Source organism: Garra rufa, chromosome 1, assembly GCF_049309525.1.
Source record: "Garra rufa chromosome 1, GarRuf1.0, whole genome shotgun sequence".
In the NCBI taxonomy this organism is placed as follows: domain Eukaryota; kingdom Metazoa; phylum Chordata; class Actinopteri; order Cypriniformes; family Cyprinidae; genus Garra; species Garra rufa.
This window is the reverse complement of record NC_133361.1, coordinates 61,533,065-61,559,166: the sequence shown is the minus strand read 5'-3', so window position 1 is coordinate 61,559,166 and position 26,102 is coordinate 61,533,065. Positions and strand designations below refer to the sequence as shown.

The 26,102-nt window shown below is 41.7% G+C and overlaps 2 protein-coding genes across 5 annotated transcripts in view; both read right to left on the bottom strand.

Moving 5' to 3' along the window:
- The window catches only part of LOC141342400 (uncharacterized), a 30,362-nt gene extending 14,879 nt beyond the window's left edge, over positions 1-15,483 (bottom strand). Inside the window, exons 1-2 of the mRNA XM_073846850.1 lie at positions 15,401-15,483; positions 5,576-6,225 (exon numbers count right to left, since the gene is read on the bottom strand). Coding sequence (XP_073702951.1) covers positions 5,576-6,177 — 602 coding nt within the window. The 5' untranslated portion in view covers positions 6,178-6,225; positions 15,401-15,483. The remainder of the gene's footprint in view (positions 1-5,575; positions 6,226-15,400) is intronic.
- The window catches only part of LOC141337759 (NACHT, LRR and PYD domains-containing protein 3-like), an 887,345-nt gene that overhangs the window by 628,570 nt on the left and 232,673 nt on the right, over positions 1-26,102 (bottom strand). The gene's annotated exons all lie outside the window — the stretch shown is intronic.

Here is a 26,102-nt window from a genome sequence, read left to right as displayed (position 1 = left end):
GCGATAAGAGTCCCGTTGAGTGCACAGCCGCCCCGCGGCTTTTTCCCTGGGCAGACCGGGAGCTAAAAGAGCAATTTCTCGCGGCCGTTAGACGTTCTTTTCAGAATGCCTTTTCGGCCGTGCGCTTCAGGATGCGGTAGTTTCCTCCCTCCTGCGGATGGACATGATCACTGCCTCACGTGTTTGGGGAGTGAGCACGCTGAGGCAGCGTTCATGGATGGTGAATGCATTCATTGCGAATGCATGACCATGACCATGCTGAAGTCCCGCCGCTCGTTCGCGAGGCGGCTCCCCCCGTCTTCCTCCCGCGGTCCGTCGTTAAGCCGCCAATGCTTTTCGGCCACCGCGGCGAGACGCGGGGGGGACTTAACAGTCACCGTGCAGAACGCACCGCCGGCCCAGAAAGCCCTGCGGTCTTCTATCACACAGCATGGTCCCGTCGAGTTCCCGGAGCAGTTCGCTTCCCCGCCCAGCGGGCTGAGCGTCTCCTTCGGTGCTCCTGCGGAGGATGAGATGTCGACCGCAGCATCAGAGGGAGAGTCGGTCGGTGAGGCAGTCGGTGAGGCGGTCGGTGAGGCGGACGCTTCGGCGGCGCGACCCCCTGCAGAGGTGGCCGCTCCGTCTGAGGTGGACGCCGAGCTGTCGACTATGCTTCTCCGGGCCGCCAGGGGGATCGGTTTGGAGGTGCCCCAGGCGCCCCCGGCCGATCCTTCTAGGCTGGATGATTGGTTCCTGGGGAGGGCCCCCGCGGCTCCACCTCGCCCTCCCTCGGTCCCATTCTTCCCGGAGGTGCAGGAGGAGCTGACAAGATCCTGGCGGGCCCCTTTTTCATCACGGCCCCGCCCCAGCTCCTCTCCCCTCACCACCCTCGATGGCGGGGCGGCCAGGGGGTATGCAGCGATTCCCCGGGTTGAGCGCGCTGTGGCGGTGCACTTGTGCCCACGCGGCGCCGCCACCTGGAGGGATCGTCCGCATCTCCCGTCCAGGGCGTGCGAGCGCTCGTCCGCTCTTGCGGGCCGCGTTTACCACGCCGCTGGACAGGCCGCCACCGGCCTGCATGCTATGGCGATTCTCCAAGTGTATCAGGCCCAGGCCCTGAAACAGCTGCACGAGGGTGGTCCCGACCAGGGGGTTATGGAAGAACTCCGCGCCGCCACCGACTTCGCCTTACGGGCGACGAAGGTCACGGCGCGTTCCCTTGGTCAGGTGATGTCCACAGCTGTGGTCCAGGAGCGACACCTATGGCTCACTCTGGCCCAGATGGCAGACGTCGACAAGGCTCGCTTTCTTGACGCTCCTATCTCCCAGAGTGGCCTGTTCGGCGACACTGTCGAGGACTTTGCCCAGCAGTTCTCGGCGGTCCAGAAGCAGAGGGAGGCCATCCAACACATCCTGCCCCGCCGCGAGTCCAAACCCATCCCGCCGCCGGTGGCTCAGCCTCCCTCCGCTCGTCGCAAAGGGCGCCCCCCCGCGGCCCACGGGTCGGCGGTACCCACAACTTCAATAAAAGAGCAATTTCCTTCACCTCCGGGGCCTCTGCCCCGTGTTCCCGTTCCGGGCGGCACCAGGATGCCCTCTCGGAGCCGGATAAGGAGCTGTCTGTCGCCAGCGCGGGAACTTGGGAAGAAGGTAGGCCCTGCTCAGAGCAGCTTGTCTCCCCTCCCTGTTCCCCCCCCAGGCTGCCCCACCACGGTCACGTCGGTCAACGTTCCCTTGACACCCCTGTCGAGGCGCTTGGGAGCCTGGCTTCAGCTTCCTAGCCCCTCGCGGTGGTTGATACGGATGGTACGTCTCGGCTATGCGTTTCAGATGATGGTCTTACAGTCCCTACTTCATCGTGCCCAAAAAGAGTGGTGGGTTAAGACCCATCCTGGATCTCAGAGTCCTGAATCGGTCCCTTCTCAGGCTGCCGTTCAAGATGCTTATGACGAAGCGCATGCTCTCATGCATTCGTCCCCAGGATTGGTTTGCAGCCATCGACCTGAAGGACGCGTACTTCCATGTCTCGATTCTTCCTCGCCACAGGCCCTTTCTTCGGTTTGCGTTCGAGGGTCGAGCATACCAGTACAAAGTTCTCCCATTCGGCCTGTCCCTCTCTCCTCGCGTTTTCACCAAGGTTGCGGAAGCGGCCCTGGCCCCTCTTTGGCTGTCAGGTTTCCGCATCCTCAACTATCTCGACGACTGGCTTTCTGATAGCCCACTCTCGAGAGGTGCTATGCGACCAGAGGGACCTGGTGCTTCAGCACCTCAGCCGCCTGGGCCTTCAGGTCAACCGAGAAAAGAGCAAACTCTCCCCAGTGCAGAGGATCTCTTTTCTCGGTGTGGAGCTGGACTCGGTCTCCATGACAGCCCGTCTCACCAACGAGCGCGCTCAGTCGGTGCTGAGATGTCTAGATTTATTCAGGCACAAGACAGCGGTTCCTCTAAAAACTTTTCAGAGTCTCCTGGGGCATATGGCAGCTGCGGCCGCGGTCACGCCGCTGGGCTTGCTTCATATGAGACCGCTTCAGCACTGGCTACACGACCGAGTCCCGAGACGGGCATGGCACCGTGGCACACTCCGGATTGGCGTTTCCCCGCAGTGTCGCCGCCTATTCAGCCCGTGGTCAGACCCTGCCTTTCTCCAGGCCGGAGTACCCCTGGGGCAGGTGTCCAGGCACATCGTGGTTTACACGGATGCCTCCACCACGGGTTGGGGTGCTGTGTGCAACGGGCAAGCAGCTTCGGGCTCCTGGACAGGACCTCGACTGCAGTGGCACACCAATTGCCAGTTGCTGGCTGTGCTTCTGGCCCTTCGTCGCTACCGACCGGCGTTGCGTCAGAAGCACGTACTTGTGCGTACCGACAGCACTGCGACTGTGGCTTATATCAACCACCAGGGCGGCCTCCGCTCCCGTCGCATGTCACAACTCGCCCGCCGTCTGCTCCTCTGGAGTCAAACGTGGCTGAAATCGCTACGAGCCATTCACATTCCCGGGGAACTCAACCGTGCAGCCGATCAGCTCTCACGGCAGTCCACCCTCCCTGGAGAATGGCGACTCCACCCCGAGACAGTCCAGCTGATTTGGAGGCATTTCGGGGAGGCCCAGATAGATCTGTTTGCCTCCCCCGAATCCTCCCACTGCCAGCAGTTCTTCTCCCTCAACGAGGTATCCCTCGGCAGGGACGCTCTGACCCACAGCTGGCCTCCGGGGCCCAAGTACGCCTTTCCCTCAGTGAGCCTCCTTGCACAGACACTGTGCAAGATCAGGGAGGACGAGGAGCAGGTTCTCCTGGTCGCCCCATACTGGCCTGCCAGGACCTGGTTCCCAGAACTCATTTCCCTCGCGGCAGCCCCTCCCTGGAAAATCCCCTTGAGGAAGGACCTTCTTTCTCAGGGGATGGGCACTATCTGGCACCCACGTCCCGATCTATGGAACTTGCATGTCTGGCTCCTGGACGGGACGCTTCAGACCTCGCCGGCCTTCCACAGGCCGTGGTAGAAACCATCACTCAGTCCCGAGCCTCCTCTACAAGGCAGGCGTACGCACTGAGGTGGGGTCTATTCGTCGACTGGTGTTCCTCACGAGAACAGGACCCACAGAGATGCACGATTGCAGTAGTGCTTTCCTTCCTGCAAGAGAAGTTGGAGCGCAGGCTGTCCCCTTCGACTCTCAAAGTGTATGTTGCCGCTATTGCCGCACATCACGATGCAGTGGATGGTTCATCCCTAGGTAAGCACCCTCTGGTCGTGAGATTCCTCAGAGGCGCTAGGAGGATCAATCCTCCCAGACCGCGCCTCGTACCCTCTTGGGACCTCTCCGTCGCCCTCCAGGGCCTGCGGGGACCTCCCTTCGAGCCCCTCGCCTCAGTTGAGCTTAAGTTTCTGTCATTAAAGACAGCGCTCCTGACTGCGTTGGCCTCCATCAAGAGGGTGGGGGATCTGCAAGCTTTCTCTGTCGACGAAGCGTGCCTGGAGTTCGGGCCCGGCGATTCTCACGTCATCCTGAGACCCCGGCCCGGCTATGTGCCCAAGGTTCCCACCACGCCTTTCCGTGATCAGGTGTGGTGAGCCTGCAAGCTCTGCCCTTGGAGGAGGCAGACCCAGCTATTGCGTCTCTGTGCCCAGTCCGTGCTCTGCTCACTTACGTAGACCGCACTCGGCACTTCAGACGCACCGAGCAGCTCTTTGTCTGCTTCGGAGGTCAGCAGAAAGGGAATGCTGTCTCCAAACAGAGGTTGGCGCATTGGGTGGTAGAAGCCATCTCCCTGTCTTAGGAGCCTTGCCCCTTAGGCTTGCATGCCCACTTCACACGGAGTGTTGCATCTTCCTACGCATTGGCACATGGCGCCTCATTAGCGGACATCTGCAGAGCTGCCGGCTGGGCGACACCGAATACCTTTGCCAGGTTTTACAACCTTCGCTTAGAGGCCGTCTCCTCCCGAGTTCTGACAGGTGACCGGGAAGACGGCTAGTGTCGGCTTGCTGCGCCATTCCCACGTGGATCCGTGCGCTATCTCCCAGTTTGTTCCCTCCGGCGAACCTGGGTCCTCCATGCCCCACAGTCCGGGCTAGACGCGGAGTAGTTCTTGACTGTGCTCCTGCCGGGTCTCCTTCGCCCCGCAGGTTGTGGCTATTTTTCTCTATATTTTTCCAGGGGTCAACCAGAAGGCCTCTGTTTTCCTCGTATATCCCTAAAACCCCTTATGGATATATTGAATTTCTTATTTTCACATGGACAGAATTCATGTCTCCGCCCCCCCAACCCCTGCTTCAGTTTCTGGCATCCCTGGGGTCCCCCCCTTCTCGGGCCCCAGGGCGTTGGGAAGGTTACGTTAACGTCCGCCTGTTGACACGTCCGCCTGCCGGCACGTGGTCGTTGCGTAACGCGGCGCAGGGACGTGGCTTGTTCCATAGGGTCAGTTCCCATGTAACGTCGAAGTGATTCGACTGAAGGGGAACGTCTAGGTTACGTAGGTAACCCTCGTTCCCTGAAGGAGGGAACGGAGACGTTACATCCCCTGCCACGTCCCTGTCGTCGCGCTGACGCCGGCTCAACCCGGCTCCTCAGCGAAGAACCTGTCTGACTGGCGCATGACGTCGCTATTTATACCCGTATGTACGGGGCGTGGTGCGTCATGCAAATGCCACTCGCCAATTTTCATTGGCCTTTTGTATAAGGCTCAGAGATGATTGGATTCTAAGCGAATTCCCATGTAACGTCTCCGTTCCCTCCTTCAGGGAACGAGGGTTACCTACGTAACCTAGACGTTCTGCTCCATAGAAAGAGAATTTACAATAATGTAATTTATGACACTTAATTCTACAAAACCAACAACTTGTTCCACATGTCATGAGTCATTATGCCATTTCTTTATCATTGCACATGCGCAGTACCTTCCGGTTTTTCAATCCGATCGAGTAGGGATGTCACGATACCAAATGTTTTGTTGCCTGTACTGATTCCACTAGAACTACACAGTACTTGATTTCCAAGTAGATACCACAGTAAAAAAGAACAATAATACTTACACAGGCCAATTAATAAACTCAGTGACTATTTAAGTTTATTAGACTAGTCATCATGATACTCACACAGGGTCAGAGGTCACAGCAGGTCCATCACTGAGTTCAGGGGGCTGAAACATGGAGTTGTTACTCTTCATAGAGACACAGCTGAATCCTGGAGATGCTGTTCTCTCAGCATTAACATCACTGAGTTCAGGGGGCTGAAACATGGAGTTGTTACTCTTCATAGACACACAGCTGAATCCTGGAGATGCTGTTCTCTCAGCGTTAACATCACTGAGTTCAGGGGGCTGAAACATGGAGTTGTTACTCTTCATAGACACACAGCTGAATCCTGGAGATGCTGTTCTCTCAGCGTTAACATCACTGAGTTCAGGGGGCTGAAACATGGAGTTGTTACTCTTCATAGAGACACAGCTGAATCCTGGAGATGCTGTTCTCTCAGCGTTAACATCACTGAGTTCAGGGGGCTGAAACATGGAGTTGTTACTCTTCATAGACACACAGCTGAATCCTGGAGATGCTGTTCTCTCAGCGTTAACATCACTGAGTTCAGGGGGCAGAAACATAAAGTTGTTACTGTTCATAGAGACATAACCTAATCCTGGAGATGCTGCTCCGTAAGTGTCAACAGGAGCCTCCTCCTCTCTCTCCTCATACACACTCATTTTGCAAGCTGGTCTTCTGCTTCTCTTCTTCTCTTCTTGATTTTAGATCTGTATGTGAAAAAAGAGAAAATACACTGAATTTTGACACATTTAAGTTTCAATACTGCCTGCTCACCAGAAGTGAGGAGGCACAGTAACCGAAGTGGCTAATAGTGTTAAAAGTTTACTTTAATAAGACAGTAATTCAAAGTTCATCAAACAGGTGAAATCCATTAATATATTAATTTGTTAAATTTACATGAATTGATTTACTTATTATTTTTAAGATAGCGTATAACATTATTAGTCAGGTTACATGTGTAATCACATAGGGGAAAACAACTTGCCAATGAAAATCTTTAAAAAAAAAATGTTAAAAAAGATAAAAGATAAAAAATGTCATTATTATTTCTTCTGCACTCTGCACAGAGAACCTTTAGGGAAATCACTTTACAGCAGTCCAGTACTAATAAGGGAAATTGTATATCCAGCCACTTCCTATCGTGTTGCCTATAGTGTTGCTATTGACAACGGTCATTATCAGGCAATAGCAGGCCTCGAAATGTTGCAACTGACCAACCACATTCATGCATTTCAGAGCCATGTAATAAAGCATTTAAATAAAGACATTTGAAATATTTACAAAAGTTTGTACACTTAGAAAAATGACAGTTTTAATTATAACACACAAACAATTATTTTGAATAACTAACTTAATATGAATTTGTTGGCAATACAAAATGTTGTATGTATTATCTTGAGTAATCTTTACAAGGCTTTTTAGATGTGTGCCTTTCCATGACACTATTTAGTCTTTCAAATTTACTAACAGGTGGATTTTACTGTTAAAGGTGCGATTCTTGACTGAGGCCATATTGACTTTTTGGATCAACAAGGACTGGATGTTTCTGGATATTTCTGCATCACTAACAACTAGAGGTCGACCGATATTGGTTTTTACCGATACCGATAGTTAGGTTGGACCACACTGGCCGATACCGATTAATTAACCGATAGTTTTTGAAAATAGATACTGAACGGCAAATAAAATACTGCTTTGCTAGTTTTAAAAAAGTAATAAACCATACTTTGTAAATTAATAAAAATATTCATTTCAATTATATATTGATCATTAAAGTTATTTCATAGTTCATTAATGTTAACAAAATAACACCCTAACAAGGAACAACACTTCTATTCTACAGCTTTCATCAATCTTAGTTGTAAATAATTTCATATTAACAGTAGGGGTGGGAATCTTTACATTGTAACAATATGTAAAATTGCTTATTTTGTTGTTTATATTTGGAATCTCTGTATGTTAGTAAAATTAAGATTCAATTTAATTACGATTTTCAATAACAACTAAATATAACCATGCATCACATTCTTAGTTTTCAATATTACTGCACATGGCTACATTTTCAAATACATTTTATATAATTTATTTTGAGCAAAATTTACTTAATTTTTTTATTATATAAGCAGGCTACTTTTAAACCAATTACTTATTTAAAATAAGTGTTCTTTAAGTATCCAAAAGTTAACAGACAATAGTTATTTTTCCTTTCGTTTGATTATTACTGATGAGATCATTGACAGTGGCTGCTTTAATAACAGGCTGCATTCAAACGAATGCACAGATCTATTTCGATATATCAGATGCCCTGCTCTGAAAACATAACTGACTGTGTGTACATCAGTTTCGTAACAAAGTATTCGAAATGGCAAGTGCATTTAACCGCATCTGCAATCGAGCTTTTTAGGACGAACAAACACAAATTGCAAGTGAAAGTCTGTCAGTGCGCAAGTTTTGTGCATCTAAGAAACTGCATTACAAACGGCAGAAATGAAGGCACATGTAAAGTAAAAAACTGCGGGTGGAAGCACGCACTGTCAAGCAATGCACACGAGTCTCACAGTGCAAATTCTGTGTAACGAAGCCAGCCGCGTTTCAGGCGCTCACGCGTGCCATATGCGGGGAAAAACACAAGCTCCTTGAAGAGAGGGTTGCGATGCATTGGATGCAGCGCTGCGTTGCGCGGACAACTCGCAGGTATCTAAAACACACAGGATGTGTCGTGTAGTTCAAGCAGAAATCTAAAACAGTTTATTTAATCACCAAATGGGCAAATGTTTACTTCAAGAATGATCAAAAAAGCGGCAAAGATTAGTTTAAACAACAGATCAAACGGAAAGAGAAAGTGCGATCTATATTGTTGTAGCCATTTAAGAAAATGTGTTATCTGTTTTACATTTATGTTTAAATATTATTTGTTTGTGTTTTGTTTCAGTTTAATCTGTTAATTACGAAAGAAGTGTGTGTAATTTGTAAATGTCATAAAGGACGTGGTATGAATTGGACAGCAATACGCCGGGAGAATTGGAGAGGGTCAGACACAATTGTTGACCACTTCCACCTTTTTATTTGTGGAAAATCCCTTATTAAACGAATTTCGTTTTGTATAATTTTTATCTTAATTTTGAATACATATTTTTGTTGATCAGTTATTAAAATCAAGTAAGAACAACAAAAATTGCATTGTGAAATAAAGTGCGTAACAAGATGCAAACCTACCATGCTTCCGCGGCCTGAAGAAAAGGCTAAAACATAAATTATAGCTCTATATGAAGCATATAGACTTTATTAGAGCTACAGAAATACGAATTTATCACTTAAATGCACAATCTTCCAGCAGGGTCAAGCCTTCCCAGCCGGCATTTCAACGTTGATTCACCGTTGAAACAACGTCAGGTACCATGGTTGGATCAACGGTGAAAAACCTTTCGGATTTGCAAAAATTTTCAACGTTGATATTCTGACGTCTTTTCAACGTGGAAATAGCAACGTTGATTCACCGTTGAAATCACGACTTTGTTTCACCCTCTTACCTTTCGGGTTATGGTCATCTGTCGACGTTGAATCAACGGTGAAAAACCTTTCGGATTTGCAAAAAATTTCAACGTTGATATTATGACGTTGATTCACCGTTGAAATCGCGACTTTGTTTCAACGTCTTACATTCTTTTCAACAACGGTGAATACACAACTGTACGTTCAATTAGAACCAGTTTGCATTTAGATCAACACTGTACATACATATTAGTTAAAAATCAAATGATTAGAAGCATGGTTTGACTGTCAACTTCAATAAACTAACACATGATCAATATTATAAAACAAGTTTTATTTTGGAAACATACACTGTATAAATCAAAATAAAAACCTGTCAAAATCATTTTACAAAAACAATACAAATACATTAATTATGCTCACATATTGTAGCCCAGGTTGTGATGAATACAAAGTAATCAGACTTTAGACATTATAACCAGTCAGAAGTTCTCACAGTAAAATTTACATTTTTAAAGTCTCTTCTGCTCACCAATTCAAAGTACAGAAAAAATGAATAAAATATATTTGTACTATTTAAAATGTTTTGTTTTTTTATTTGAACATATTTGAAAATGTAATTTAATCATGTGATGTCAAAACAGAATTTTTATCATCATTACTCATGATCCAGTCACATTAACCTTCAGAAATCATTCTAATATTTTTATTCAAGAATTATTTTAGTTTTCTTTGATGAACTGAAAATTAAACGATTGATCTGATATAGAAATCTATTGTTATATTATGTCTTTATCCTCAATTTTGAGCAATGTGAAGCATCCTTGCTAAATAAAAGTTTTGAAAAGGATGTTTTTTTGTTTACAAATGCTTTCCATTTCAAGTAAATGTTCATCTTTAGAGCTTACTTTTCATTAAAGAATCCTGAGAAGAAAAAAAGACAATCTACTGCTTATTAATAATAATGTTTCTTGAACAGCATATTAGAATGATTTCTGAGATCATGTGACACTGATGGAGTAATGATGCTGAGAATTTAGCTTTGATCACAGGAAAAAATTACATTTTAAAATACTTCAAATGATATTAAATATTCTTTTAAATAATACTAATATTATTAAGCAGAAGGAATTTATTTAATAAAAAATATTTAAAAAAAACGTACTGTTCAAAAACTTTTGACTTGTAGTGTATTTTTTTTCAGATACTGAAAATAAAAATAAAAATAAGACAAATGTCAGGGTATGTTTAAATCCCTAGACCCCAGAAGGTTAAAGACTCAAAGTTTTTGTACAAAAGCATGCATATTTTGCACTTCACTTGCAAGAGAAACCTTTTTTGACTAAAACCACTTGATCTCTTATTTTGGTGGTTAACTAGTTCTGTGAAAACAGGTTTACAGATGTGTAACAGGTTTACATTTGTGCAGTGGAAATGGGTAAAAGCCTTTGAGAATGGAACCTGCAACAGACACCATGTCAGTGGTGAAGGGATATAAAAGCAGTCACATTAAAATTCTTTACGCAGGAAATACCTTAAATGAAATGTATTTATTATTTTAAGCCAAAATGTTTCTTCAAATTATGCTAAAAACAACAGCCTTGTGCATATAGCATGGTTGTGCTTCGGGTGATCCCTGAAAGAGTCCCAGCTCTGTGTCCTTTCTGATGCTGTCCCCTCGTCTCTCTCTCTCACTTTTGTGCTTTCTGTACTGTCCTGCATAAACAAAACACACCAAAAATAAAGTTTCATAAAATACCAACCTTGATACCGTTGAATATCTTAAGTTAACTGAAAACACTTGATACAAAACAGATCTTGTACAATATTTTTACTTTACAGTCCAATAACAGTGGAGTTGGAAACTAAGTGCACAACACTTCATTAAACACATTTTGATGTATTCAGATTAAAGTTTAAAACAACATGGCTTAAATCACAATTCTAACTAAACAGTGTATATAGTGAAACAAGTAAAATCATATTGAGTACATTTATATTAAATTAAATAAACCTATAACAAAAGATCAATGAATCTCCACCAGAAATGACAGTGCAAAGATGAACAATTCCTTACCAAACTGCCAATAAACTGGACCCTTAATGACTCTACAAGGGGAAAGAATAAATGGTTTACTGAAATTTTCTTAAAAAGCTGTTTTTAGTTTTATACCATTCCTTTAAACAATCTTAATTCATTTAAATTATAAAGACATTTGCCGTTATGATATCTTAATCTTTAGGATTGTTATTATAGGATTAAAATGTAAACAGACCAGCAGTAATGCATGGCATTTATATCGAAAAATTTTCATGTCTAAAAGACAGACATTAACAGATACTAGCAACACACAACACCAGATATATCTACGACCAGAAGAGCTAATATTGCTAGTGCGCTAAATGCGATTAGCATCTAACTTTTGCCGTCTGTAATCATAAAGCAGCACAAACACACACTCAAGTATTTAACTTCTGCAGGTTACATGTCCTTTACCAATTTGTTAACTCTTGTACTATTTTTGAAAGGTAATAATAAATACTTATTGTCTTACCTGATTTAGCCAGTGCTGTATGTTTTCAGAGACTCGCAGCTCACGTCTATTTCCTTTGTTTTCCGGTTTTTGTTCTCCGTTGGGATTTCACAATTCAAATACGCTCAAAATAAAAATATAAAAGGAAAATGTAAGATAATTCGGGATCAACCGAGTAATCTCGGTGAGCAGCAGCTCTCGCACAGTATATGCAGCTCACAGCCTCACAAGAAAATGCAGTAACGGTCAAACTTTTTTAAATTACGAAGGCCCGCGCACTGCGCGCAGTTTCACCTGTCAGTTTCCTGAATGACAGCCAGATGAACCAATCATGATCAAAGCAGTAAGGCAAAACAGCCAATAGGAATTGTTTCAGCATGTGGTGAATATAAAATGTATTTGGTTTTATTGTTGGTGATAATAATTATATTTTAAGTAACATATACACTTTTATACATTTCTTTGTATGCCGAAGACATGATCTTATAAAAAATATGTTGATTTATAAGTTAACCTTGTTAATTATTTGTATTAATAATATTATAATTTAAACACTTGCTTTTGAAGTTATATATAACCGTTTAGCATTCAAAGTTTTTTTAAAGTTGATTTACCGTTGAAAAAACAACCGACCTAATTTCAACCAAATTTCAACGTTGAATTTCGGTCATGTGTTGACTAATCTTCAACCATTTAGCATTCAACGTCACATCAACGTTGTTTCACTGTTGAAACAACAACTGACCTTATTTCAACCAAATTTCAACGTTGAAGGTCGGTCATGTGCCGGCTGGGTTTATAAACATTAATTTGGGACAGATATGTAATGTAAAACCATGAATGGCGTGCTGTGGCGCAGCAGGATTCTGTAGGCTGAATGAACACGGTTTGCTTTCTCACATCAAGTCTTTAAATCTGCAATTTTGCTGGCTACAAATATGACCAACTGGATATAAATCAATGCAAATATATGGTAAAGATCCTGACATTTAACATTGGTGTCTGACTTAACCTTTCATACTCTATGACAGCTGAGCGGAGCGTGAGCCGCTTCAGCAAAGAACGCAACCCGGAAAAACTATCGTCATGGATTTTTGCCGATAACCGATAGTTCAGCCAATCAACTATCGGTGCCGATTAATCGGCAAAACCGATACATCGGTCGACCTCTACTAACAACAACAAAGGCACTGAAAAGCTAATAATCAAATTACATATGAGCAGATTAATTGTTGAATGCTTTTAATGTCACCAAATATGCAATGATAAAGCAAAATGTTTGCTTTATAAACTGATTCATAAGTACTCCAGCATTTAGACTTACCGGCTACGATTGTGCACCATGTTTTTCATTTTTTGTATCAACACTGAAAGTAATTTACTTTTGTTTTAACATTTTTATCCACACATTATGTTATGAATTAATTGTGTTTTACGGCTGTAATTTAGTTAGTTGTATTTTGGATTATTAGCTCAATATGCATTAAAGTTACTGCTTGTACACAACTACTTGAGTCTTTTTCTTAATCTTCTGTTGAAATAATATGAAATATGTTTTTAAACTTATGAAGAAAAACATTTTCATAAGCATTTACACAAATGACTAAACAGTTGAATTTGGTGGAGGCATTTCTGTGTTAGAGTTTGGGAAACATACCCTGCAGTAATTGCTTTTTTTTTTTTTTTTTTTTTTTAAGGAGTTTGACATCAACATTGAGCTCATTTATGACTCAGGCATCATGTTAGGGACCCCTTTCCCTAGTCGGATTCTTGGAATCATCCTAACCTTCGTCCCCCTAACAGTGCCCCTGATATGGACAAATCAGCTGTGAGCAAATGTGACATATTTCTGATGCAATAAAGCTGCTCATCCTGTATCTCTTGCTTCAAATTAAAGTACTTACTTATTTATTATATTTATATTATATTGATATAATTATTTATAATTCATATCAAATAATTCAAATTAATATGTATATATCAAATGGACACTCTCCATGTTGTCTGTGATTGGCTGTTGGCTGCACATGTCACACTTACAGGCACACGCACCCTAGAGTTAATCACAAACTCTTAGTCTACAGAGAACATTTATACAGTGTTGTTAGTCCACTGAACCTGACCCAAACCAGGCAGGATTTGTTTTGTTTTTTCCAGCTAGCTGCAACAGGCCACACAATAATACATAATAATTCTCCAGTTAGAAATATGTACTGTGTAAGTTTTTCTTTTTTTTTATTAGTGTTAAGGGTCATGGACATAAATGGTCATAAAGCTTCACATCATGCCACATCATGTCTTTAAATTTCAAACACACTAGCTGTGTCTTATTTGAAGGCTACTCCCTCTGGAGGCCACATTCAGTTTACGGTCAGTTGTCTGTTTAAACAATTCATTTATAATAAGTGCTATCTGCTAAAATGACTGAATCTGTGCATATCTTTTTAAATTTATGAAGCTTGAATTTGTTGTTATGTTTTATTGTACCACTTTGGGATGTCACTGTGTGTTTTGTATTTATTTATATAAATATTTGGTCAACTTTCTTCTGTTATATTATGGTTTGTGAATTTATGGTACATGTTGTCTTGTCATTCATCATTTTTTTATTATTGGTTAATATTCATTATTATATATTTATTTGCATATTTCATAGTTTTTCATATTTTCATCTTATTAATTTAGTTTTTTTAGCAATGATGTGGAGTTCTTTCTGCAGGACGGTCATGATAAAATGTGCTGAAGAGTTAACCTTTGTCATAATAAATTTGATGTTGATTATTTGTTTTTGTTAAAATTATAATTATTATAAGCGATTCATACGTTTTTTAAATGATTATTTTAGTTATTCTACTATTAAAATATTTTTCACAAAAGGAAGGATGCGCAAATTTTAGCTTCATACTAAATATTTACATTTAATTTAATAGCAAATGGTCATACTCTGTCTGTAAATTGTATTTGTAAAGAAATAATACTACTACATACAGTTACATGTACACTTTTTAATCTACATTCCTTAAAATGAATATAAGCACTGTTTACAGCATTTTTTAATCTTAGTTAATATAATCTAACAATTACGTATGTCTGTATGTATGTATGTATGTATGCATGCATGTACCCAGCTAGAAATTTTTGGTTCTAAAAATGTTTTAAGAACATTACCAAGCAGTTCTCGCTTTAGTAATATTTAACATTATAGGAACATGTTCTGAAATAACAAACGTTCTTAAAACATTTTTGGAACATTACATTCAAATGTTTTTTCTGAAACATTAACCAAACATGTACGGAATGTTAGCCAATGTTCTGAGAACGTTCCCTGCTAGCTGGGTATGTATTATAGGCTAATGCTTTAGTACTTGAGAGCTGGCCTTTCCCAAAAAGTTCACATTTGGATGTCTCTCAGGTTTTGTAGTCTCTATAAAAGGGGCCCTTGGGGTCCACTTTCCTGCAGAGATTCGCTCCAACCTGAACCAAACATACCTGAACAAGCTAATCAAGGTCTTCATGATTGCTAGAAAGTTTGATCAAGGTTGGATCTAAACTATGCGATCCCTAGGGCCAGAGTTGCGAACCTCTGCTTTATAGTAATGTGCTGATGCGTTTACTCATGTGTGTTTGATTAGGATTATAGCGAGACAAATTGTGTTAGGAGAAAGTTAGGAGTAGCTACTACAGGCCTAGAGTTGGTAACTGTACAAACAGCCCTGCTCTTCCGTCTGACGTCGCTATCAGGAGAGTATAACGAATAACTTTGTCGTGTTTGAGTTCGACATACGGTCTGTTTAGACGCAAGATGTCTGCTTAATATTATTAAGGTTACTGATATTAAACGTTTTAACGAACTTACCGTAACATGTGCGAAGACACTGTTGATTTCATACCATCCGAAATACCGTCTCATCATCTGACCATATCTGACACGATCGCTTTCGGTTTCTCTTTAAGAGTCACGTGAGTTCCGCTTCATACAGCTAAGAGGACAGTATTTATTTATGTCAGCAGCAAAAATCTAAATAAATTCATTTAACAGATAGACTTTGGGTGAATCAGAGCAATGTGGTACACCAACAGTAGCTAATATCTAATGCGCTAAATAACTAAACCAAAATCAAGTTTATGCTAATGTTACCATATTGCCAGATATAAATAAATACATGAATAAAAAATAAAATGCAACGTTGTAGGCTATTGATATTTATGATGTATTCATGCAATCAAATGTGGATTCACACTGTGAAATTGCATTTGTAAACATCAAACAATGTTCATTCCTACTTCACCTATTGCATTTCAAAAGGTGGAATTTAACAGGAACAGGATAATGTTTTAATATTAAATTAAGAACATTAATAAGACTACATTATAAAAATACTAAATCAACTATTGTATTTAGTTGTAATACTATATCATAAAATAATTAACTAACTAGAATCCCAGCAAAATACACTCATCTAAAGGTATATTTATTTTATGACTATGCATGCATATTGTATGCATTGTACATATTTATTAGTTGTTCATATTTTGATTGAAGATACATTATATCAACTCTATGAATTCCAGCTGAATGATTTCACTCAATTAGACTAGGTTTTAAGGAATTTTAAATATGTCAGAAATTATTAAATGAATTACATTAAATACTAAATAAAAATAAATAAATAAATAAAAGAACACTAGTAACACTAGTTTTGTGCATCACATTTGTATTTGAGAAGTTTTGCATTTGCTTTTCAAAATAATAGCATAAAGGCTTGGAATGGCATGAAAATAAATAATGAATGTGTTCCTTTAAACCTCATAGGTGGTGTGGAAGGGATGTCAGTTTTCCCTGAATGCTGTTGACATTTACAAGGACAATTACACAGATCCAAAAACTGTTGTAAATATCAGTGAAAACTACATTAGTGTTTAGTCAGTCTTTAATATTTACCTAAAGTTTCACTATGAAATTGCTGTTTCAAAAGGTTCAATCATGTTGCTGTTGTTATGATTCTACACTTGTGCCATTTTTATATTGATTCTATTTGATATGATACTTATGAGGTGAGGTTCCTGATATCAGTAATACATTTTGATATTCTCCATGATTGCCATAAAAACAGTGTTATATTGTGTCATCAGTGTTCATGATGGCATTAAAAAAAAAATGTCTGGAGTTACCCTGTTTGCCCAAAGCATGGCAACGCAATGCAGCTACCCATCCCTCTCAGGAAACAGGATTACATTTGTAACGCCAGATACAACGAGGAAGCTAAATGCCCTGTCAGTTCCGATAGGCCTCAACCCAGAGTAAAGTAATGCATCCCAAAAGGACACATTCCTGTGACACCATAGCCATTTAGCTAGCTAAGAATTTGTAAGTGTTTGTGAGTCTAAAATGTGTTGTGACTGAATATTACATTAAACACATACAGCCAATGAGAGTGCCGGATGCATAACGAGAGAAAGTGCAGGGGGAGGAGTCATAAAAGACCAGTGGTGAAAATGAGAATTATGTATGCCGCAGTTTCAACCACTGGCATTGTGGCCATAGCCTACAACATCAAAGGGCTCCTAAATGTTTAACTCACTCAATGAAATCCTCTATCCAGGGTGATCAGGAGAAAATAGAGCAAACTTTTGTAGCTGTTTGGGACAATGTCCAAAATCCAACATTTGAAATGTTTTCACTTTTATGTCAGTCACTTACTAAAACTCTATGCAGTTTACTGTTTTGGATCCTCTTCTCTAACATTATAATACAGTCCATCTTAATTTTATAGATTAAGCAAATCATTGTGACAAAAGTGGTGTCGATAATCTAAAACCTCCCAAATCTATCTGTGTAGTTTCAGTTAATAGTCAATAAAAATATTGTTAATGATTAAATCTATAAACAAAAACTAATTAAAGTAAAAGATTAAATACAGTGATGACAGCAGCATGAAACATTTATTTAGCAGTTATTACATTTCTTTAAAAGTGTTTAATGATTCAATAAACATTCACTCAATCCTGTGTGTCCAGTGTTGTCCAGATATCAAGAACATCCAGTCAAATGTATCATCACTTCACTGTTATTGACTCTCTATACACAAACACACACCTGACTAGCTTGATTGTTTGATTAAACAAATTTAGATGATTCTTACTGTATCCAAACTGTATGTTAGGGATGATATTTAAAGAAATGTATTTAAGAAAAAAAAGACATCTAAATTCTCATTAGTGTTGCTTAATGTATTAAAATAGAGAAACACTAAATATAAAGTTCCACTGAAATTCCATTTGAGCAGCTGATCTTTATATTTTTATAATAATGTTTAGAATTGATATACATTATAACTGCTACTTAGATTTGAACTTTTAGATCATTCAGATTGAGTTTAATATATTAATATATATTTTGACATACTGTCACCCCCCATTTTTTAAAATGAAAGTGCATTATCCAAACTTTAATTGTTGTAATTCATGAACACTTTGGAATACAGATCTAAGGCTGGTCTCTTTTTAAAGAAGTCAATCAGCAGATTATTGCAGAAGATTATAAAAGAATTAAAAAAAAAGTATCAATAAAAGTATCAATAATTTGAATTTGATGGTTAGAGAAAAAGGACAACGGAAAAAAGAGCACCAAGCATCCCACAGGTGGGACGGTGAACGTTAAGCAATTATGTACTGCTTTAAAGGAATGTATGTGCTGCTAAAAATACATGATCTCCACAAAAATACACCCGGATAAATATTACACAATATTAATGTTACACAATAATGCAGTGGAACCTCAGCCTAAAGTTCACCAGGTGTTTCTCTATAAGTGTTTGATTAGACTGACAGAAACACAAAAAGTGTCTCTGACTGAAGAAACATTTTCATTCTGATGATTTGAAACATGAAACTGAAGCCTGCAATTCTCTCTGGAAATAATTTGTCTCCTGAGCTGATGCATTATCAAAGGGGTCATGAACTGAGATACCAAAATTCCCTTGATTTTCCCTTGACATATAAGAGGGTCTATACTGAACTATACTGTACTATAAAAACATCCTGCAAGTTTTAGAACTCAAAACTTTGTCATTAGTCTTGAAACAGTTTATATTGAAGCCAGTCTACCAAAATGACAGCTTTTGGAATGTTCTAGTGTGTTTATGTAATAGTGTGGACAAGCACTACCTTCGCAGAAGAGTAACGCCTGCTACGACAGGACTGCCTGTTTAGCCCTGCCTAGCAATTTGCAAATGTATAGTTTATCTGACATTATTGTCACAACACAAGTATGAACTGTTTTTATTATGGCTCACTATTGCTTTGTCTCTTCCTACAGCTCATTTGATATGTATTGAGTTACTTATGCATTTTTGACCTAAATCACAGCAGTGTCCATCTATAAGGGATATAAACTGTCAACCATACACAACTATTAGCCAATCATAGCAGTGGGTGTTTACTTCAGAGTTTACAATCTGCCATGCCTATTTAATCTGAGTGTTCTGATGAGAGGGGTCAAAACAGGACTGAAAATGGCCTATTACTTCTAAATTAGGATTTTTTTTAAATGTAAAAATCTTGCTACCATTATAAGTGGAGCTTAGATAACAGTACAAAATAATAAAAAAGGCAGTTCATGGCCCCTTTAAAAAATTCAATAGTTTCCAATCAAACTTTCTTGCCACGTTTTGTCTTTTTCATTGGCTTCATGGGTCATCAAAACCAACACAATAACTGAACTACAAAAAAGAAAATAACTAAATAACCAAGAAAATCTTACTAAAGAACCAGAAAATCAGAGATGAAACAGCAAAAACAGCAATACTTGTACATGTTCATAGACTGACAGTGGCTGTGACTGTCTGTCTGTCTGTCTGTCTGTCTCTGTGAGTGTACTGTATGTTTGTGTGTGTGTCAGACAGTGTGTGTAACAGACAGTCTGAGGCCAGTGCCAGGACCGGGGATTATGGGAAATGTAGTTGTGGTGCGAGAATTTGTGTGATGCAAGAGTCCATGTGGTAAGAGTGTGACACCTGGTGGTGAACGAACGGAAAGGCAACAGATCAGTTCTGTAACAGTGTGGTCCTAGTCTTGGTCTTTGAGGATCTGATCTTGAACTTGGGGGTATGGTCTTGACTTCACTTCTAAATAAAACACCAGAATTTGCACTGTAGCCGTTTACCCATCATTGTTTTAAGATCTCCACTGAATTCTGCTCAATAAAAAGATATCATCAAGACATCAGGAAATAAAATAAATGCAACACAACCCCCCCCCTTATCCGTTCCCCCTGCAATGCCTCTGAAGCACAAGGAAAGTTTTAAAATGGCTTTTATTTGAGATCCACAGGTAAACGTTTTTATTTAATTGCTAACTAATTTGGAAAACTGAACTTACTTGAGTTTTTTTAGATGGTTGAACCGCTTTACTTCTGATGGTCCTGGGAAATTGTAGCTCAGATCCAGCTCTCTCAGGTGTGAGGAGTTTGATTTCAGAGCTGATGCCAGAGCAGCACAACCTCCTTCCATCACCATACAGCCAGATAATCTACAGAAACATGATGTTCATGTTAGTTTTATGTATTATTAGAGAAAAAAAAAAAAAAAAACGTAGCAACGACATGGAATGTTGGAAAAAAAGTTTAACAGTCAAAACATCAAATGCACTGTTTTTTTAAAAGGCAGGGTTTAAAGGAATTCCAAAGAGATTAATGAGAATACTCCAGAGGTGTCAGTGTTGTGGACTTGTTTTCCTTGTTTTACCCCTGCCTTGGTTCCTGAGTTTCCTGCTTGTACCTTCCTTTTCGTCCAGTCTACTTGTTTTTACACGTGTCTTTTCAAGCCTTGAATGTGGCTTATTCCCTTGTGTTTCATGATTAAAAGACGGTAGACATGGTCCTGCACGTTTCTCCAGACAGTGTACTGTGACAGAAGACTGGAACAACACAGATACCTCTGTGTTCATAATGCCACTGACAAGATCCTCTTCAGCACTGACAGTGAAGGGGGATCTGTGCCTTGCCAGTGTCCAGTCCATAAAAGCGGCAAAGTCCGTCAAGGACCATTTTCGGATGCTGCCGCTCTGTATGTAGTGTTTAAAATGACATCGGAGATAACTTGTGATACTGTCTAGTATGGTCCTTGAGACCTTTGTCCCCCTGCTCCAGCAGGAGGAGGAGGTAATTAGGGAGAAGAAAGGCAACCATGTGGGGAAACACAACCCTCAGTCTCTCATCTGTGCGGTGGGTTTGCCACAGGTCAGCCAGTCTCCATCGGCATTATGGCTGGAGGATCCCTCATCTCCATCCCGGACTCCACCTCGGCCCATCGACCCAGCGGCTCCACCCCTAGCTCCCTCCTTTCTGCAGTTTCCCTGCAGTTCACTGGCTACACTGGACTCCCTCATCCCTCCGGCTCCGCCTTGGTCTGTGGTTGACCATCCTGTGCTTTGGGACTTTACTCCTCTAACTGTACCTTGTACCTCCGCCACCTCTCTGGCTCCGCCATCCCTCTGAACCAAGCTACACCTTGGTTCTCCGTCACTCCAGCTCCACCATGGCCTCACGGATCCACGCTTTTGCATCTGTCGCCAGCGCCATTGGCTCCACCTCGGTCCTCTATATCCTCATCGTCTCATATCCCTGGATCTTTGGCTCTCTGTATCCACCTCAGGCTCCTCTGCATCCACCTCAGGCTCCTCTGCCACCTGCTCCATCGCCATCAGTCAACCACCTGGAGTCGTCAGCCCTTCCTCCTCCATGGCTCCTCCCTCCGTTGACTTCACTGCGGGCCGTCATCATGGCTGTGGCTTCATCTTTGTCCAGTGTCTGCTCTTTTGTTTTTTTCTCAAGAAGTTATGACCATTAAAAAAATGTCTTTGTACTATTTTAAACTATAAAGTTGCTGCTCATCTCATAACCCCTCATCCAAGCACTTGTCAATACAGCCGTCTCCTGTATTGCAGTCTCCGCTTTGTTGTTCAGTCTCTTTATTTTCGTTTTCTACTGTGAAACAACAGCCTGGGCCAGTGTTTTCACCTTGTGGAACAACTCATTAGTGAAAACTAATTCAATAGTAATGGGAAGATTGGATTTTACTGACTCGGATCTTTGAAATTTTTTTTAAGTCATTTTGTTCACTCCATTCACTTCGGCAGAATATATTTAAATTCCTCAACACATCTACTTATACAACATTTAAAATAAGACTGTTAAAGCAATAAAACTATAAACTATAATTATAAATCAAGGCAAAATTATGAGAAATAGAAAGTTGTTATGTTTCAGGTTATGCAGTCTGTTGGTTTCCCCTCACTTGCCCAATTGTTATCATTCCTTCTTTTGTCATGTCACATCCCCATAAAGTTTATGGCATAAACTGAAGCTGCGGCCTGTACCAGAAACAAACAATCATTAGTTCTCCTCCTGAGTCTTTGGGTTTGAGTCATTTATTCCTAGACCCACAGGCTATAATGCTGCACAGTCCTGGAAACAAAATTATTTCATCTCTCCAATCTTTGGATTCAAGTTTCTTTTGGATTCTTTTGTCACATGCCTAGATCCGGCTCAGTATCTTACAACAAATACAAAAATTACATATTATTAACTGTATGCTTCTCATTTATGTAGGTATCTTAGCTTTATCAAAGTGATTTTCCTCATCATAGGGATATGGTTTAAAGCCCCTTTATTACCAAATTCAATGTTAACCATGATAGAAATTCACAAATGCATTATTTGTGAAAAAAACAAACAAAAAAAAACTACAATTTAAGACCAGCAACACATCACTGTAAATGTGTTTGTGAGGAAGGTTGGGAATTATTAACAAATTTGTGTATTGTGGCAAGAGGAGCAAACAACAGACACAGTGGGTGTGGCGTCAGGCCTCAGAGAGGCTTTTATTAAACATAACAATGAAACAAAAGTGTCCAAAGGGGAAAAAGTGTCCAAACGAGGGGATCTGGTGTCCTTGTTGTGCTGGGGATTCCGTGAAGGACGGGCAGTGTTCAATAAAGAAGGGTCCAGGTAAGGAGCGTAGTCTGGCGGTCGCACAAGCTCCCCTTTCCGGTCCGGGGCACGAAGGGCGGCAGCTTCTTTAGGATCAACGTCCTCCTCCGCCTTCGGCAGCTCCGGAGACTAATGGCCTGGCATCGTGGCCAGTTAGCCTTCATGGGTGTGGTCCTCATCTGTGTAGTAGTAGGATGTTTGGGCTTGTAAGGTGCGCACGCGCATGCGTGGGCACGGAGAGTTAAGAGTTCAGTAAAGCTGCATGAATGAGCATATCGTGTCTGGTCCGTTCTTTCCTATATCACAACATGGTGTCAGAATTGGACTTACCTCGCTTTCCAAGTGATAATAATATAATATGCATCCGTTAAGCGTTTGTAAGTGAAACCTTTGGGGGAAAAAAAGCGTTGGCACCGAGCAACTGTGAGAGACAGACACGGAGCGTGAGTGAACTCCGGGCAGATAAAAACACGGCAAATAAAGGAACGGAGAATATCCAACTGAGATCGGCACCAAGGTATTTAAGATGGATACGTTGTTTTCAATAAGCCCGCCTGAACATTTCGACTTCAGCGATTTTGGCAGCTGGCCAAATTGGATCAGAAGATTCGAAAGATTCCGCATAGCGGCGGGGATCAATGAAAGAAGTCAGGAATATCAAGTTAATTCGCTTATCTACACGATGGGAGATAAAGCTGATGATATCATGTGCACGCTGGCTTTGTCTGAAGCAGAAAGGAAAGAATATGACAAAGTTAAAGAAGCGTTCGAGAAACACTTTGTTTGCAAGCACAATGTTATATATGAGAGGGCTAAATTTAACAAGAGGTGCCAAGAACCGGGAGAGTCAGCTGAAATGTTCATTACTGCAGTTCATAAACTAGCAGAAAACTGCCAGTACGGAGTCCTTCAAGAGGAAATGATAAGAGACAGACTGGTAGTAGGAATTAAAGATCATGGGCTGTCAGAGAGATTACAGTTGGATCCCGAACTCACACTCAGTAAAGCCATCACGAAAATAAGACAAAGTGAAGAAATAAAAAAGCAGCAGACAGTCTTAAGACAAGCAAGTGGGGCCTCAAATGAGGTAAACATAGACATGTTGAAATATAAAGTCAAACCAAAACATGCACAAAAAGGACAGCAAAAGCGACCAGACACCACAAGATACCACGAAGCAAGCAAGGGATGCGGCAGATGTGGAAAGCCACAAACACACTCACTGAACAACTGTCCAGCAAGGGAGGCTGAGTGCAGGAAGTGCAAGAAAAAATGGCACTTTGCAGCAGTCTGCAAAACAAAGAAAAGAATGGATGAAATATATCAGTATAATGAGACAGAGAGCATAGAGACTGTGTTTTTGGGAGTTGTCAACTCAGATAATTCGGCTGATGTCTGGCAAAAGCCAATCACACTGAATGGTGAACAAATTCTTTTCAAACTAGACACTGGAGCTGCGGTAACAGCCATCCCGGAGAGCTTGTACTCAAAGAGGAGCCATGGTGTTCTTAGCCCGCCAACGAAAAAGCTGTGTGGACCAAGCAACATACCAATACAGGTGAGAGGGCAGTTTGAAGCATCACTTCATCATCAGGGAAGAATGATAAAACACCCAGTGTTTGTGATACCAAGACTCGTGACCCCTCTCCTTGGACTTTCAGCCATAAAAGAGCTAAACTTGCTGCACACAGTAAATGTAATTCAGACAGCAGAGCCGAATTACAAAGAGCTCTTCCCAAAAGTCTTCACAGGTCTAGGGAAACTAGAAGGAGCTTACAAAATCAAGATGAAAGAGTCAACTACTCCATTTGCTTTGTCTGTCCCCCGTCGGGTGCCCTTGCCCTTGATTAACAAAGTCAAAGAGGAGCTGAAAAGAATGGAAGACCTGGGTGTCATAGCTCCCATCGAAGAAGCGACAGAGTGGTGCTCGGGTATGGTTATAGTACCAAAACCAAATGGCAAGATCCGAATCTGTGTTGATTTAACACATCTGAATAATGATATCTGCAGAGAGAGGCACATCTTTCCAGCAGTGGACGAAACATTGGCCAAACTGTCAGGCGCAACTGTTTTCTCTAAGCTAGATGCTACTGCTGGATTCTGGCAGATTCCATTACATAAAGATTCGGTCCCACTCACTACTTTCATTACGCCTTATGGAAGATACTGTTTTCAACGCCTTCCATTTGGCATTTCATCGGCGCCAGAACATTTTCAGAAACGCTTAACACAAATGCTCCAGGGCCTGGAAGGTACACTGTGCCACGCAGACGACATCCTGGTGTTCGGTGCTACTCACAAAGAACATGATGAGCGACTTGTCAAAGTACTTAGCCGCCTAGAACAGAAAGGTTTGACGCTGAACGAGAAATGTCAATTTGCAGTGCCTCAAGTTAGGTTCTTAGGACATATCATCAGTGCGGAGGGCATACGAGCTGACCCAGACAAAATTAAAGCTATAAAAGAGATGCCTGAGCCTAAAAATACGGCTGATGTCAAGAGATTCCTCGGCATGGTCAATTACATCGGAAAATTTTCACCCAACATTGCAGAGCTGACTGAACCAATCAGAGACCTGCTCAAGGCTGAAAATAATTGGGCGTGGGGGAGCGCACAACAACAAGCTTTTAAAAAAGTGAAACAAGAACTCAGTTCTTCAACAGTATTAGCACAATACTGCCCAAACCGACAGACTAGAGTTTCAGCTGATGCTTCTTTCTTCGGACTAGGAGGTGTACTGTCTCAGCTGCAGCCTACAGGTGTATGGAGACCTGTCGCTTTCATCTCCAGAAGTATGACACCTGCAGAGAAAAGGTATGCACAAATTGAGAAGGAGGCACTGGCCATCACTTGGGCCTATGAAAAATTCCAAACCTACCTCCTTGGACTGGATTTTGTGGTCAGGACTGATCACAAGCCACTAGTTAGTCTACTAGGCTCAAGACCGTTGGATGACCTGCCTCCACGCATACTGAGATTTCGTCTAAGACTTCTGCGGTTCTCCTACAAAATCATGCATGTCGCAGGAAAAAACCTGATCACAGCAGACACACTTTCTAGAGCTCCACTCAAAGAACACCCATCTGAAGTGGACCTAAAAAGGGAGGAAGAGGTAAAGGTGTACATCGATCATGTCATTCAACAGCTGCCAGCAACACCTACCAAGCTTGCTCAAATAAAGAGGGCTCAGGAAGAGGATGAAGTGTGCAGGCAGCTAAGTTCTCTTGTGCGCACAGGGTGGGTAGGAAAAAAAGAGTATTCCACCACACCTAGCATCATTTTGGCAGCACAGATATGACCTGCTCATTGCAGAGGGAGTGCTGATGAAAGGAAAGAGACTTGTGATACCTGGCAGTATACAAGGAGAAGTCCTAGAGAAGATACATCAGGGACATCAAGGCATCACTAAATGCTTGGCAAGAGCACAAATGTCTGTATGGTGGCCAGGCATAACTAGGCAAATCAAAGACAAAGTCAGTCAATGCGAAACTTATGTCAAAAACAGCTACAGTCACCCAGAACCCCTGCTGACCACTCCTTTACCCTCACGACCATGGCAGAGAGTGGC